The following is a 14,985-nucleotide window of genomic DNA, read 5'->3' on the forward strand; positions in this document are numbered from 1 at the left end:
AAAATGGTCACCCAATTCTTTGGAATGCCAAAAAAAATTAATAAGCAACAGCCACAGAGGCCTTAAAAAAATGTGAACACTTTTATGCTCAACTTAACTATCATTGCAAATCATACATTTTCAAAGACTATTAAATACTTAAGCAATTATGTGGTTTTACTACTATGAGATGTCTGAACAAAGAAACTAGAATGATTAAACATAATTTTCCATTCCATGTATGGAATACCACTCAAGAGTGGTAGTTTATGAAAAGCTTAGAAAAATGAAGCACTATCTTCAGTAGTCTAAGAAAACCTGATAGACCAATCACTGGATCTAAAAAAGCCAAGGTTTAACAGCCTTATGGTAATAGTAAAGAAGTATTTTAGGATTATTTAATATGCCGTGTAGGCTACACAAACACGTATGCAAAAGGAAAACCAAAAAGACAGCTACGAGAAATGTTCCTCTATAAATTAAAGAATATTCACTCTTACTAATCCAAAATACTTACATCTATATTTAACACTAATGGTTCTTCACTTTCTGTTAGCACTAAACCTCTTATTCATAGTTTTTCATGATTGGGATTTCTTCTATTAGGTAAGAAGAATGAAGATGTAGGCAGAGAGTAAAAACCAAAAACTGACATGAAATCACAACAAAGCAAACAAATTTCCAAACAGAGACAGATCTAGTATAAGGAAAAAAAAAGTTTGGGGGGCTTTATTTTTACAAAATGAGTTATTTTAAGCAAAGAGCACATACAATTTAACAGTACAGTTGACCCTTGAACGAGGGGGTGAGAGGGACCAATTCCCTGAGTGGTTGAAAATCCCCATATAACTTTTTGACTCCCCCAAACCTAACTACTAATAGACTACTATTGACTAAAAGCCTTACTGGTAACATAGTTGATCCACATATTTTGTATATGTATTTTATATTGAATTCTTACAATGAAGTAAGCTAGAGAAATGGAAATGTTAAGAAAAACATAAAGAAGAGAAAATATATGTACTAAGTGGAAGCAGATCATCATAAAGGTCTTCATCTTCACATTGAGTAGGCTGAGGAGGAGCAAGAAGAGGAGGGGTTGGTCTTGTTGCTTCGGGGTGGCAAAGGTGGAGGAATCTCCACATATAAGTGGACCCGGACAGTTCAAACCCATGTTGTTCAAGTCCAATTGTACACTATTAATCATTTCAATCATCAAAAAAAGAAAAAATCTTAAATAAAGAAAAGGACAATCTGAGAACTGCTTGCATTAATGGCAAGCTAGGTCCTTCAGACCAACCCTTTCACTGAGGATAAAATTGGATGAAGTATTTTAAAGATATTTTTAAAAGCTTCACAGAAATTAAAAAAGAAAGAAAAGTTTCAAAGAACTGGCAAGGTAGTGAAGAATTACCATGTCAAAATCAGGAAGAAGGTAGTATCAGAGGATGACCCCAGTGTTAAATACCTGTTTTGCCCTGAGATCATATATTTCCTAATCCACAGAAGAAACAGCTGTGAAACTCAATGGCAGTTTTAGCAGCATTTCAGGGGCAAGAGGACAAAAGTTAAAGGCCCACAGAAGGAGGGAATTTCAACTAGTATCCCTTACATTAAGCAGGGATCCAGTGGGATATAATCCCAGGGAAATGATCAATCTGAAGTAAACCAGCCCTTACATAGACTTATATCACTGGCAGAAGCCAGGGAACATGAAGCCTAAATATTTGGAGTGATGTGGTTCTAGAATGACCAAAGTAAATGAAAGTTTGCCCTGACCAAAAAAGATACCTTCATCACACAAAGTTAACAAGGTATACAAGTAAATGAGAGATAAGTATCTTGTAAAATAATAAAACAAACTGAAAATATATGAAACACTGAAACTCTTAGAGGATATTAAAAAAACATGCTTACTCTGTTTATAGAAATAAAAGAATATGTTGAAACTATCTGCAATGAGTAGAAAACTATAAAAAGTGATATTGCTGAGTTGAAAAATAGTCAAATCAAACTTCTAGAATGAAAAATACAATAACCAAGATTAAGAACTCAATAGCTAGGTCTATCAGCAGACTCAACACTGCTGAAAAGACAATTAGTGAACTGGGAAATAGGTTAGCCAGAATGCAGTACAAAGAGACAACAGCTAAAAAATATAAGAGTAGAGACAGGTAAGATACAGTGAAAAGATCTAATATATATTTAATTGGAGTCCCAAAAGGATAGGAGACAAACAGTATCTGAAATCATAATGGCTTTCATCAGTTTTCATATTCCAAAACCGATGGAAGATACCACTCACAGTTCATGAAACCCAACAACAAACTCCAAGCTCAATAAATAAAAGGAAATCTACTCTTAGACATATTGTAGTAAAATTACAGAAAGACAAGAAGAGAAAACTTTAAAAGCAGTCAAAAAAATCCAGACAAACCTCAAAAAACTGAAAAAAGTTAGTCTGACAACTGACTTTTCAAAAACAACAATGAAACCAGTAGAATATTATCATCAATGTGGGGGTAGACAGGACTGCCAACCTAGAATTCTTTACCAGTGAAAATATCCTTTTCAAGTAAAGACATTTTCAGACAAATTAAACCTCAAGAAAGTTTGACACTAGCAGACATTCACTAAAGGAAATTCTCAAGGGTGTACTTAGGGCAGAAGAAAAATGATTCCAGAGGTATGAGATTTAGAAAGAGTGAAGGGAGTGGCAGAAATGTGGGAAAATTCAAATGAGAGCAGTATGAAACAGCAACATTACATCCTGTAGGATTTAAAAAATTAGTTAGGATTACAACACAATGATAGCACGAAAGCTGTTTAAAGATTCCTAAATTGTCCAGGAGAGTAAAATAGTAATTATCATTAGACTTTACTTAATAAGGGCACCAGTCATAATTTCTAGAATAATCACAGAAACTGAGTCTACTTTACAAACTACTTGTCGAGAAAAATGGATGAAAAGTATTTAATCAATATAAAACAAGCTCTTAATTCAAAAAAGTAGGAAGTGTTAATAGAGCATTTGTCTAGTTTACTAAGAGACTGCATAACTATACGCATCAGAACAAGTCTAAAAGACTAGGCCTTTTTTGTTCTTGTTAGGGCAGGGTTTTAAACAAAATGTTTATGGTTAAAGAAATTCAGGCTAAGAAAATACTTTAAAAAAATTCAATCACTATCTACAGGTGTATACAACACTGTGCATGTCAGTATGCTTTGAAGACAGTTTGAGAATTTGTTTGATTCTCCCCTTTAAGCTACTTAGAGACATATTTCCATTAATAAGTCACTAAAGGATTAACAAGTACCTTGTAGCTCCTCTTCTACCTCCTCTTCATCTTCGCTAGAAGAAGCTAAGTAGGCTTGAAAATCCATATCCAAAAGCTCTTCCTTTTTAAACTTCCTGTTGAGTGTTATAATTCTTTCATGATCAGTCTCATCCCAAGTGATCTCCACCTTTCATCAACAAATAAGAAAAAACAACCCAAATTTGTTAAAGATTATATTGTTAACTTGGCTGTTTAATAGTACATTAAAAAAAGTTAAGACACACTAAAATAAATACATGAATGACATAATGGAGTATCCTATTTGTAAAAAGGGAACCATTTCTATTTGCTCGCACCTTCGTCTTCCTAATTCTCCGCTATATAAAGGGTATGCCATTATTGGGAGTCAAAATTAATCAGTGTGGGGGTTAATTGTGGTAAAAAAAAATAAGAAAATGTATTGGTGAAAAAGTTGCCATTATTATGAATCAGTAAACATGTCTTTCACCTGGAATTCTAGTATTTCAGGAAGGTGAAAACACATTAAACTCCCATGATATATGAATTCATCTATAACACGATTGGTCTGATGATTGATTGTGCCACATAGTGCCCACCACAATACAACAAGTGACAGATATAGCAACTCTCTCTGCCACCAGCCCCTCCTCAGAGGAACATAGTGGTTTGTCACACAGGAAAGCCAGAGAGAAGCCATTGTGGCTGTAGAGTACAGCTGTGGGTAGAAGATTTACAGGGAAAAAGAAAAGAGAGAAGGCAGTCAGCTGCTTTGGCTGTTTGTTTTTAAGCATTAATGTGACTTCTATTAGTCCTGAATTATTCTACATCATTTGTTTTTATAATTTTGGATTATATCTACAGAAAAATGTGCTCCTATTTTAAATTTTCACAAGCTTTAACTGTGACTTGAGATATTTGGTAGGATATTAATAACTGACATTACTTATTAAAGAACCTAGTTGAATAAATGTGTGTGAAAGATAGAAGAGAAAAAAAGAAACATTAGAAGGTGAGTGTCAGACTTAAAGGCATAAAAGGAATCTGAAAATAGGTTCAAGTAGATGTGGTAGATAAAAATGCAAACACAGCTGCATCTCATTTCTATTTGTACTTATGCATTTAAATTTTGCATATTTTCCATTTCTAAAGATGCTATAAGAAAATAATACACGAAATCTCTTTTTAAAGCAATAGAGGGCACACATTTTTAAAAGTTAAGAAATACCGTTGACGTTCCCATTGCAGCAGATGTGAAATATTTTGGTTTATATGCTGTCAGATCCACTTCTGAGGCTATATCCTTGGGCTCGTCATCAAACGTAATATCATCTGGTATAAACCTAAGACACAAAGAAAAAATAAATTTATTTAAACATATGCTACAGTGATAAATAGTTATAGTTTATATATACATACCATATAAAAGTTTGTATAGAACACACAAATAGAAGAGGTAAACAATGTTAGAAATAACCTTGGTATAAAATTTTTGAAATTCATAAGCTATAAATCTGTAATTCCATTAAATTTGAGCGAATGCTGTATAGATAGAAAACTTGCATTGGGAGTCAGTTAATATGAGTCAGGGGCAAGCACATGTGGGTCCCTCATGTTTCAAAAAGACTCCTGATGGCACAGTCAGTGGCTATATGGTATTTTGAAGATCAAACAAAATTATCAACAGGTAAGCATTCTGAATACAAATTACCATATACACGAGGTGTCACTGAAAATAAGGAAAAGCTTAAGGTTGATTCTTCAAGACTAAAAAATCTTAACCATATTATCTTACAATTTCCATTTCACAAATAACTAGCTGTTAAATGTAAATTAGCCACTGTAACTATTTGATAACTTTTAGACATCAGGCTAGGGAATGGAAAAAAGAGTTGAGTTAAATAATCTAGGTTTTATAATTTATGTAGATTTCTGTTTAAATACACATACAAAAAGCATATGCTACATATTTTATCAAAAATACTTTTGGGGGAAAATGGATAATTAAAGTTCATTAGGTTAAATAAAAGTCTTCTCCAGATACACTTATATATAGACTTAGAAGAAAATATTGGCCTGAAATCAATATTTTTAAACACTATCCAACATGCTTGCTTTAGTATATATTTGGGATAGAGGGAAAAAGGTTTCCTTAGATAACTGGATGGCAGCAAGAAACTCAATTTTCTTTTCTGATGTTACGTATGACAAAATAAAACAGGGAATGTAAATTTTTTTCATGGTCATTGACCTTATTTTCTAGGCACTGTCAGAGCTTATTCTAACACCGCAAGAAAATGTCCCAAAAAGGAAACAAAGAACAAAATGATCATGAAAAGAACAAGTTAATGTGAATTCATAAAATCCAAAGAGCTTGACATTCTAACAAATGTTTGGTAACTACTAAACATTCAAAACAAGACCATCCTATTGAAATTGTTAAAAGGGAAGGAAATACCTTGCCTGTTGTGATCATCCCATTTCTGCTATATACTATGGCATGCTAAAATCTTACCCCAAATTAACAATTCAAAAAATTTCTTTGTATTTTTCTACCAGTCTGAGTATCTTTGAAGCATGAAAGCCATAGAGACTATGAAATTATGCATCTTTTTCTGAAATATTTCATTTTGAGAACAAAGCCTCTAAAAAACTTGGATCCAAAGAAGTGACTTCTATTGAAAATGTCACAGTAGAATGGTTTACTGGCTTCAAAAAGACTAGGCCAATGATAAAATGGTAGAGTAGTTCAGCTTCCTCTTTCCTTAGAACTGACATTCACAACCACCTAAGGTTTTCAGCTCTGGGTCAGGAAAGCCTGAGCACACGGTGAAAATAATGCTGAAGTCTGAAGACAATCCCAGCAATACCATTCATCTTTTGAAACAGCAGTTAGAGCAGCGCTGTTCAATAAAACTCTCCGTGATGAGGGCAATGTTCTGTATGTGCTGTCCAAAATGTGGCCATTAATTACTCGAAATGTGTCTAATGTTAACTATGCAACTGAATTTTTAATTTTATTTAACATTAAATACATTAACGAGATGTGACTAGAGGCTACTGTATAGGGTAGCATGGATCCAGTACAGTGGAGATACCCAATCTATTAGCAAATTCCTCTGTCCCCACCTCATGCCTTTTTAAAGGTTACTTCATCTGGTTCCTAGTGCTAAAGAGAGTTGTAAGGAAATATCACTGCATATGACACAACATCTTAAGAACACAGCCGACATGTATGAAAGCACAAAAACCTGGGGATAATTCATACATCTTCTTATTCGTTTTGTTTCTTAGGAATGATGTTCCCCAGGACAGAGTTCATCGAAAAGCAAAAAATACCTTTAGAATATAAAACAGAGAGCACTACCAGTTCAAATATTTTACGTCTTACAATCATGTTGTGCTATACGATTAAATTGGTAAGATATACATTGGATTACCTTAGATCTATGAAGGAACAACTACTTTCAAATTCCAGGCCATCACAATCCTCATAAATTTTAATGGCTGTTTCAGGAGAATCACAGTCTACTACCGCATAATAGTATTTCAGTCGTTTGAACTGATAATCTCTCAATTTTTCTCTAGAGGCCCTAAAGTGGGAAAAACTCATTAAGCTTACTTATATAGAAACACAAAAATAAACTGTTTCAAGAAAAATACATTACAAGCTGTCCTCCATTCTAAGCCATCTTTCCTTCATGACTTAGCCTCTATGAACATTGAATATTTAAGTTCAGTTTATTGTTCTGACAAGGTACAGGTATTTGGGTTAGAGTTCAATATCTGGAAAAGGAAAGTGTGAGAATTATATGATGTGCTTATCTATAATTTTACTTCTTAGAATCTGTTATTTTGTTTGTTTTGCCACCACATATAGCCTTCTCCAGTAAAACCACTGGAGAGGATCACTGTATTATAAAATATGCTGGGAAAGCATTAGTTATAATTACAAAGACATTGCAAAATGTTTGCTCCAGATTCACGTGCTGTCAAGTCTAAAATGTTTAAGTTTAACTTCACTTAATTACAACACATTTTTTAAAGGCCTTCCTCAGCTACCAATTTGACCATTTTTATTAAGTGCACAAATAGCTCCACCTAGTGGCTAAAACTAAACTATCTTATTTGCTATACTGCACCATGATGATAAAGAACATTTTATCATTATTTTTCTATTTAATTCTCAAATAAGAAAATTATATAATTTGAAGGTAAAGAATGCTTCAATGCCACTTAAATGGAAAGTGACATCTCATAAAAAAAGCAAAACTTATTAATCCACAGCAATGATGTCGAGAACTCTAAGTCAGTTTAATCACAAAATATTTTCCAAAAACTACAATATTTATCTTCATGAATACAGAAATATAAATACACACAAAAAATGTTGGAAGAATGTGCCACTTCTGACAGACTTTAATCTGTTTTGCCCATATTCGGCACAAGGGTAAACTTTAGTCTTAACTATCAACGTGACCAGAATTCCAAATCAGTGATGTGAATTTATGAGGTTTAGTTTTATATGCTATAGTGACTCAATACCAGTCCTTTTCAGGGGCATCTTCAGGAATACTTAATAACTCTACTGGTCCTTGAGCTTGTTCTTCCTTCATCCTCTCCTTTCCAAACTCCGAAGGATATATCTAAACACAAAAAATAAGATCAATGTAATTTATATATTCCTTTTCATAAATATTCTGACTTGTCAAGGTATATGTCCTCCACACACCACCTGGGACACGATGGTTCTGGTATCCAAAGGAAGAATTAAGAAAAGCAAAACAAGATTCTAAGCTCAAGGAATTCTAAATGTTAACATACATAACAAATGACTGGATTAGGCCGGGCGCAGTGGTTCACGCCTGTAATCCTAGCACTCTGGGAGGCCGAGGCAGGAGGATCACTCGAGGTTAGGAGTTCAAGACCAGCCTGAGCAAGAGCGAGACCCCATCTCTACTAAAAAATAGAAAGAAATGATCTGGACAGCTAAAAATATATAGAAAAAATTAGCCGGGCATGGTGGTGCATGCCTGTAGTCCCAGCTACTTGGGAGGCTGAGGCAGAAGGATTGCTTGAGCCCAGGAGTTTGAGGTTGCTGTGAGCTGGGCTGACGCCATGGCACTCTAGCCCGGGCAACAGAGTGAGACTCTGTCTCAAAAATAAATAAATAAATAAAATAAAATGACTGGATTAAATGGTTTACATGAAATACACAAAAATAAAGAAATACATAAAATACAAATAATGAAAATCAATTTTATGATAACCAACTTATCTCTAAGTCATACCATTTGTCTAATGCTTTCTGTTAAAGAAACAGAAAAGAACCAGTGACAATCTTATATACATTAGATACATTTTTTTTTTTTTTTTAAAGAGATGAGGCCTCACTATGTTTCCCAGGCTAGAGTAGAGTGGTTTGATCATAGCTCACTGTAGCCTCAAACTCCTGGGCTCAGGGGATCCCCTGACTCAGCCCCCTAAGTCATTGGGCCTATAGGCACTCATTACCACATCCAGCTAATTTTTAAAAATGTTTTAGGGACAGTGATCTTGCTATGTTGCCTAAGCTGGTCTGAAACTCCCGGCCTCAAATGATCCTCCTGTCTCAGCCTCTCAAATTTCAGGGATTACAGGTATGAAACACCACACTCAACTAGATACAGTCTTGGTATAACAAAAAGGATTCACTCTTACCAGGATTTGGTATTTTTTTGTCTTGGCTACTTTGAAAGTCAAGAAATATAACTGTATTAATTAATACTGTTTTGATACTGCCAGGCTAAATACACATTTGTTAGCTAATACATGCTTTTCTGAGTTGTCTGAAAAATGCAACTTATCAACAAAAGGATCCAAGATTTTCTTACTAATTTGAGTTGTGTATATATACACAATAGCTTTGATACAGAATTTTTAAATATATATGTAATCACATCTGTTGATTGTTTTTTCTCTTTTCTAAGTCTAGAAATTCTTACTACTGATTTCCTGAAACACAAAGATTAACAAAACACAAATCTTTTTGCTTCTATGGTTTGACTTTTAAGGTTTTTTTTCCCCTTTGCTTCACCTGGAGTTTCTTTTGGACAATTGTGAAATGAACATCTGAGCCAAGTTCTTTATTCAATGACTTGTCCATTTGTCCCAACACTCAAGCAGCTTATTTTGATCTAAATTATCACATGAACTCTTTGTCCCATTTCACCCGAACCTGTCTACTCTTGTAGCGCCATGAAACATTTAGGTATCTTAACTGGTAGGTTGAGTCCTTTTACATTGGAATGATTTCTCAAAAATTTATTAACCATTCTTACTTGTTTATTCTTTTAGAAGATTACTGGTATTCTCTTTCTTAACTTTCATTTAAACTGAGATTTTCAATGAAAACTGTAGAAGTGACATCTTTAAATATTTAAACAGAATAATATAAGTTGAACATCCCAAATCTGAAATCTGAAATGCTCCAAACCCCGAACTTTTTGAGTACTGACACAAGGCTTGAAGGAAACACTCATTGAAGCATTTAGGATTTGGGATGAACTGATAAGTACATATAATACAAATATTCCAAAATCTAAAAAAATCCAAAATATTTGTGGTCCCAAGCATTTCAGATAAAATATTTGTGGTCCCAAGCATTTCAGATACATTGTCATCTGTAATGACAATGGAGAGCTATTTCAGGCACTATACTAAACACTCAGTGTGAGCTGTGTTTCACTTAATCCTTCCAACTGCCAGCATTATTGTTGTATCCATTTGTCAACTGTATATTCGAGATGTAAACATATTTGAGAGATTAATAAATAAAATGTTTAAGATCACAAAGGACTTATGAGAATTATGATTTGAATACAGGTCTGTCACAATGCAAAGCCTGGATGCTGGCTTGAAATACAGTGTCTCAAAATTTTGTGTTTCAAATTTATCAAGTGTTATAGGTCATTTCATATAGGTCATATAGGTGTTTATTAAGGTAATTCCCAAGGACTTTATATGGTTTTGTTACTAGTGTAATTAGGATCTTTTTCTTAACTGGTTAACACTAGTAATGAGGAATAAAATTTTTAAAAATATTTATTTATCTTATACTCTGTCCCTTTACTGAGCTTACATTTCTTTGAGTTTTTAAAGTATACACAATCATACAGGCCATCCATAATAATAATTTCACATCTTCCTTTCTAACACTTATAACTGTTACATAAATTTCATGCCAAATTGTCCTGGATAATTTCCACATTATTTTCCTAAAAAGGAAAACCATGAATTTAAAAAAACCAGATTTAACTTAAAATGCCTAGAAATATTTACTTTAAAATGAAATCAATTCTCACCTTTACAGAAAATACAACACCTCCTTTAGGTTTAAATGAATTGAACAGAGCCAGCAAATCTTTTGCCTTTAGTCTATCCCAGTCCATGTTACAAACTGCTAATCGACGTGTAATCTGAGAATTAAGAATAGTTAAATATTATATAATCTGTATGATTCTCAATACTTGAAAAATAAAGTTTCTAAAAATGTAATGCCTTTTCCCCCCAAGCCCTGAAATTATCAGTATAGTAGCCATCTAAGTGGTTTCAATACGTGAAAGAAAACTTTAAATGAGTTCAAGTAGTAAAAATATAACAGATAAGTACTTTCTCTTACTTAGTTCTTAGTTCTACTACCTGAGCCAAGTATTTTCTAAAAATTTCATGTGACTTTTAATTATTTATATAGAACTTCTTATTTGCTGGGATAGGCATCTTCTAACTTACATAAACATATTCCATATCAGGAAGTTTTAAACAAAATCGTCAAGATTACTGCCAATAAGGTTTTTCCCACTTAATTTAATGACATCAATTTTACCACTCAAAAAAGCTACTTGGATTGCGTTCTTCACAAATAATCTTATTTATTCAAAAGGTTACCTCATCAGCACGAGGAGCATCTTTATCTAATTCTCTCCAAGCATGCTCAAAACCAGATTCTTCTGGAAACAAATCTGCCATATCGTCTTCATCTTCAGAACTAGTTTCTATATTTCCTTTACCCCTTGCAAGATCAGGGCCACTGTCACTTTCATCATCCTCTTCACTATCCTCATCTTCATCCTCCTCATCTTCATCATCTTCACTTCCATTATCATCAACTGACGCTTTACCAACACCTGGAATTTCACTTTCAGATTCCTCATCACTTCCTATTTCACTAACACTTTCTGAATCTTCCTCCAGAGCATCTTTGTCAAACATTTTACTGTCCATTGAGTTTTCATAACCATCACTGTCTCTTGCCATTGTGTGTGGAGCTACTGTAAAATGTTAAAGGGGGAGAAATTAAGAAAATGTACATACTGAATTATATTGAATCCAAATTCTTATGACATCAAAATCAGTGAAAATATAATTTCTATTAGACAGAGTAAAGGAAAATATAAATTCAGTAAAATTCATGCTTAACCAAGTTATTTAATGGAAATCCTAACATATACTCAGATTATGCAAGTAGATCCATACATTTATCCAATACTTAAGTGCCTGCTATGCACTAGGTGATCAATACACAATCATTGGCAGAAGAGAAGTAATCAATGCCTTCACTGAAACTTCCAGTTAAGTGAAGAGGACAGATGGACAGATACTTGAAGTCTGAGTAGAACCAGCATACATTACCGCAAGGAACGTGGTAGGGTAGAAAGATTCAGAAGACATGATTTGCAGTCCTAGGTCTGTGTGTCCTTATGTAAGGACACCTTGTTTCTTGATATATCATTTCTCAAGGTTATTGAGAAAATTAAATGAGAAAAAATATGTAAAAGGATTCTGTAGAATCAATCCAAAGGATTATATGCCTATGTTATATTAATCCAGTGCACTAAGGCAAGTGGAATTTAAAAGATGCTGGACTAACAAACTCAGCACCAAAACAACTTTGCTGTTGGTCCCAGTCCAATTTTATTCTCTCATTTCAGTAATCAGATTTCTTTCCCTTCTTCCTATACCACATGAGGTTTGCTGCCTCTTTCCACTACAAATGGAATGGGATCCTACCTCTGATGCCCCAGTCCCTGCTATCTAGAATCCTGTCCACTGTCTGATACTGCCTACCTTCCCAATGTGATCTCTGCCTTTTTCTGATGCCTACTTTCCTTGGATCCTGGATTCACAGGTCTGGCTCATCTGATCCACCAACAATTTTCAGTTACAACACCAACTATCAATCAGCAAGAACACCACTCAAACACTCAAAATTTCCTGCTGCCACATGTGACAGAAAATTTTAGTAAGTGTAGTAAACATGTAAACACAAACTAGAGCCAGACATTTCTTACCTAGTTCCAATCACTTCTAACTCTGTTACTCATTTCACACCTTCAAGACCTTACTATCTAATCAAATGGGACTACTGATCTCTTTTGAACATGCCCAATCACATCTTTGCTCAAAAAGTTTCCACGGAGAACACTCTTGGTTCTCAAACTTAATTTTCCCCAAGCCCCTATCAAAATAGTACATCCCCTATGACTTTTTCTCTGATTACCATATCTTGAGTGACCCCTTTCTCCCAATTTCCTTAGCCCTCTGCTAAATATCTTCTATGGCACTTACTATTATTCTATTTTGCATTATTGTTCTTTCTTCCACTTTAGATCTATGTTGTCCAATATAGCACCCAATAGACACATGGCAATTGAGCACTTGAGACCTTGAGACCTTAGTACAAAAACAGAATGTAAAATATACTACTTATTTTTATATTAAATAGTGAATATTAATTTTTTTTCTTTTTTTTTTTTTTGAGACAGAGTCTCGCTCTGTTGCCCGGGCTAGAGTGCCGTGGCGTCAGCCTAGCTCACAGCAACCTAAACTCCTGGGCTTAAGTGATCCTCCTGCCTCAGCCTCCCAAGTAGCTGGGACTACAGGCATGTGCCACCATGCCCGGCTAATTTTTTCTATATATATTTTTAGCTGTCCATATAATTGCTTTCTATTTGTAGTAGAGACGGGGACTCGCTCTTGCTCAGGCTGGTCTTGAACTCCTGACCTCGAGCGATCCACCTGCCTCAGCCTCCCAGAGTGCTAGGATTACAGGCGTGAGCCACCGCGCCCGGCCTTAAATTTTTTATATATTAGATTAAATAACATATATTATTAAAATTAATTTCACTTGCTTGTTTTTTTTAATGTTGCTCCTAGAAAATGCAAAATTATGTATTTCTGCTGGACAGTGTTGTTTTAGACCAGTACCATGGCATAGTTTAGTAGGCTGTTATCTGCACAAGCATACAAAGGGGTAAGAAGTGCTAAAATCAAGGCCAATCTCCACCCACCAAGCCACGCACCCTGCAGGGCAGCTGTGTCTGATCAAGGTCAAAGAATCTGTTGCTTCACTCATAGGCACTGTTCCCTCACCAAACTGTGAGCCCTGGGAGCTCTGTGTGTCCAGAGGGCATACCTTTTTCTAATATGCACAGAGGAATCATATAAACTAGCAATAGCCCTGAGATGGGGGCCATGCCTTACTCACATTCTATCTACCACATACTAGTTACTAAGTACCTGAATTAATTAATGAATGAAAACCCAACTCTACTTACCTTCTTCAGACACACCTATTCTTATGTGATAACATACAACACTTTATTTATCTGGTTAGAAACTATAGCTCTCATTAATACCTACCACAAATCAAAATGCTTATTTAACTGCAAGATTCAATTTCCACATCCATCTGCAAGCATCACATCAAAAATGAATAATCACTGCATAATATTTTTCTTTCATAACCTTACATTTCCAAAGAAGCATTTGATCATTTTCATTATACCATGAAACTACTTAATATATGTTTACTTTTTAAGAAGATTGGTATAAAAACAAATCATGCAACATCAAAGAATCTCTATTTCTTTCCAACCAACCTGATTGCATTTCTCTTCTTGTCTTAGAACACTTGATCTTGGGAGATTTCACAATTTCAGAGGTGCTGGAGTCTACTGTTCTCAGTTTTCCTTTGGGAAAAGAGTCCGTATTATGTTGAACAATGTTTTTTTTCTCTCTTGTGCTTTTTTGGGTAAATTCGCTATCGTCCCCCTTTTGACTTATATTTGAATCTATCTTAAATTTACATGAGTTCTTCATGTTCTGAATTCTTTCAGAATTACCTAAATCATTTTTATTTTCAGAATCCTTTTGGTTAATTTTCTTGGTTTCTTTCTTTTTCTCCTCAACCAGACTTTTTGAATCTGTTTCTTTTTTAATCTGGGGTTTTTTCTTCTTTATTTTCTTTTGATTAAATTCTTTGCTATCTTCATCGGAGAGGTCAGAATCAGAATCTGAAAGGTCATAAAAACGTTTCAAGTCCTCTGTAGTGCTATGGTTGATGGGGCGCCCTCTTTTATCCACAGCATAGTTCAACTTGAACTTTTTGTCATGAAACATGGCTCGAAATCTCTTGTCAATTTTGACTTTTCGATCCTTTTCTGGCATTTCCCAAAATCTCGGGTCCTTTGCAACCCGCCTAAACCGCTGGTCACTCATTATTTCTTGTTTGGAAGACATTTTGAAATGTCTTACTGAATAAATGCTCAAAGAGACCAAATACTAAAAAATAAAACAAATATTACAATAATGGTTAATAATATAATTAAATAAAATGTTTTAAAAACACATTAGTTCACAATATATTCTTAATTAAATGTACACACAATAA

General features: G+C 34.3%; 1 protein-coding gene across 3 annotated transcripts in view; it reads right to left on the bottom strand.

Moving 5' to 3' along the window:
• ESF1 (ESF1 nucleolar pre-rRNA processing protein homolog) overlaps nucleotides 1-14,985 on the bottom strand; it is a 44,897-nt gene that overhangs the window by 28,320 nt on the left and 1,592 nt on the right. For all 3 annotated transcript variants that reach the window (XM_045529441.1, XM_045529442.1, XM_045529443.1), the window contains exons 2-8: nucleotides 14,195-14,876; nucleotides 11,202-11,584; nucleotides 10,619-10,732; nucleotides 7,821-7,921; nucleotides 6,716-6,868; nucleotides 4,504-4,618; nucleotides 3,297-3,444 (exon numbers count right to left, since the gene is read on the bottom strand). In XM_045529441.1, coding sequence (XP_045385397.1) covers nucleotides 3,297-3,444; nucleotides 4,504-4,618; nucleotides 6,716-6,868; nucleotides 7,821-7,921; nucleotides 10,619-10,732; nucleotides 11,202-11,584; nucleotides 14,195-14,834 — 1,654 coding nt within the window. In that variant the 5' untranslated portion in view covers nucleotides 14,835-14,876. The remainder of the gene's footprint in view (nucleotides 1-3,296; nucleotides 3,445-4,503; nucleotides 4,619-6,715; nucleotides 6,869-7,820; nucleotides 7,922-10,618; nucleotides 10,733-11,201; nucleotides 11,585-14,194; nucleotides 14,877-14,985) is intronic.

Source organism: Lemur catta, chromosome 17, assembly GCF_020740605.2.
Source record: "Lemur catta isolate mLemCat1 chromosome 17, mLemCat1.pri, whole genome shotgun sequence".
Taxonomy (NCBI): domain Eukaryota; kingdom Metazoa; phylum Chordata; class Mammalia; order Primates; family Lemuridae; genus Lemur; species Lemur catta.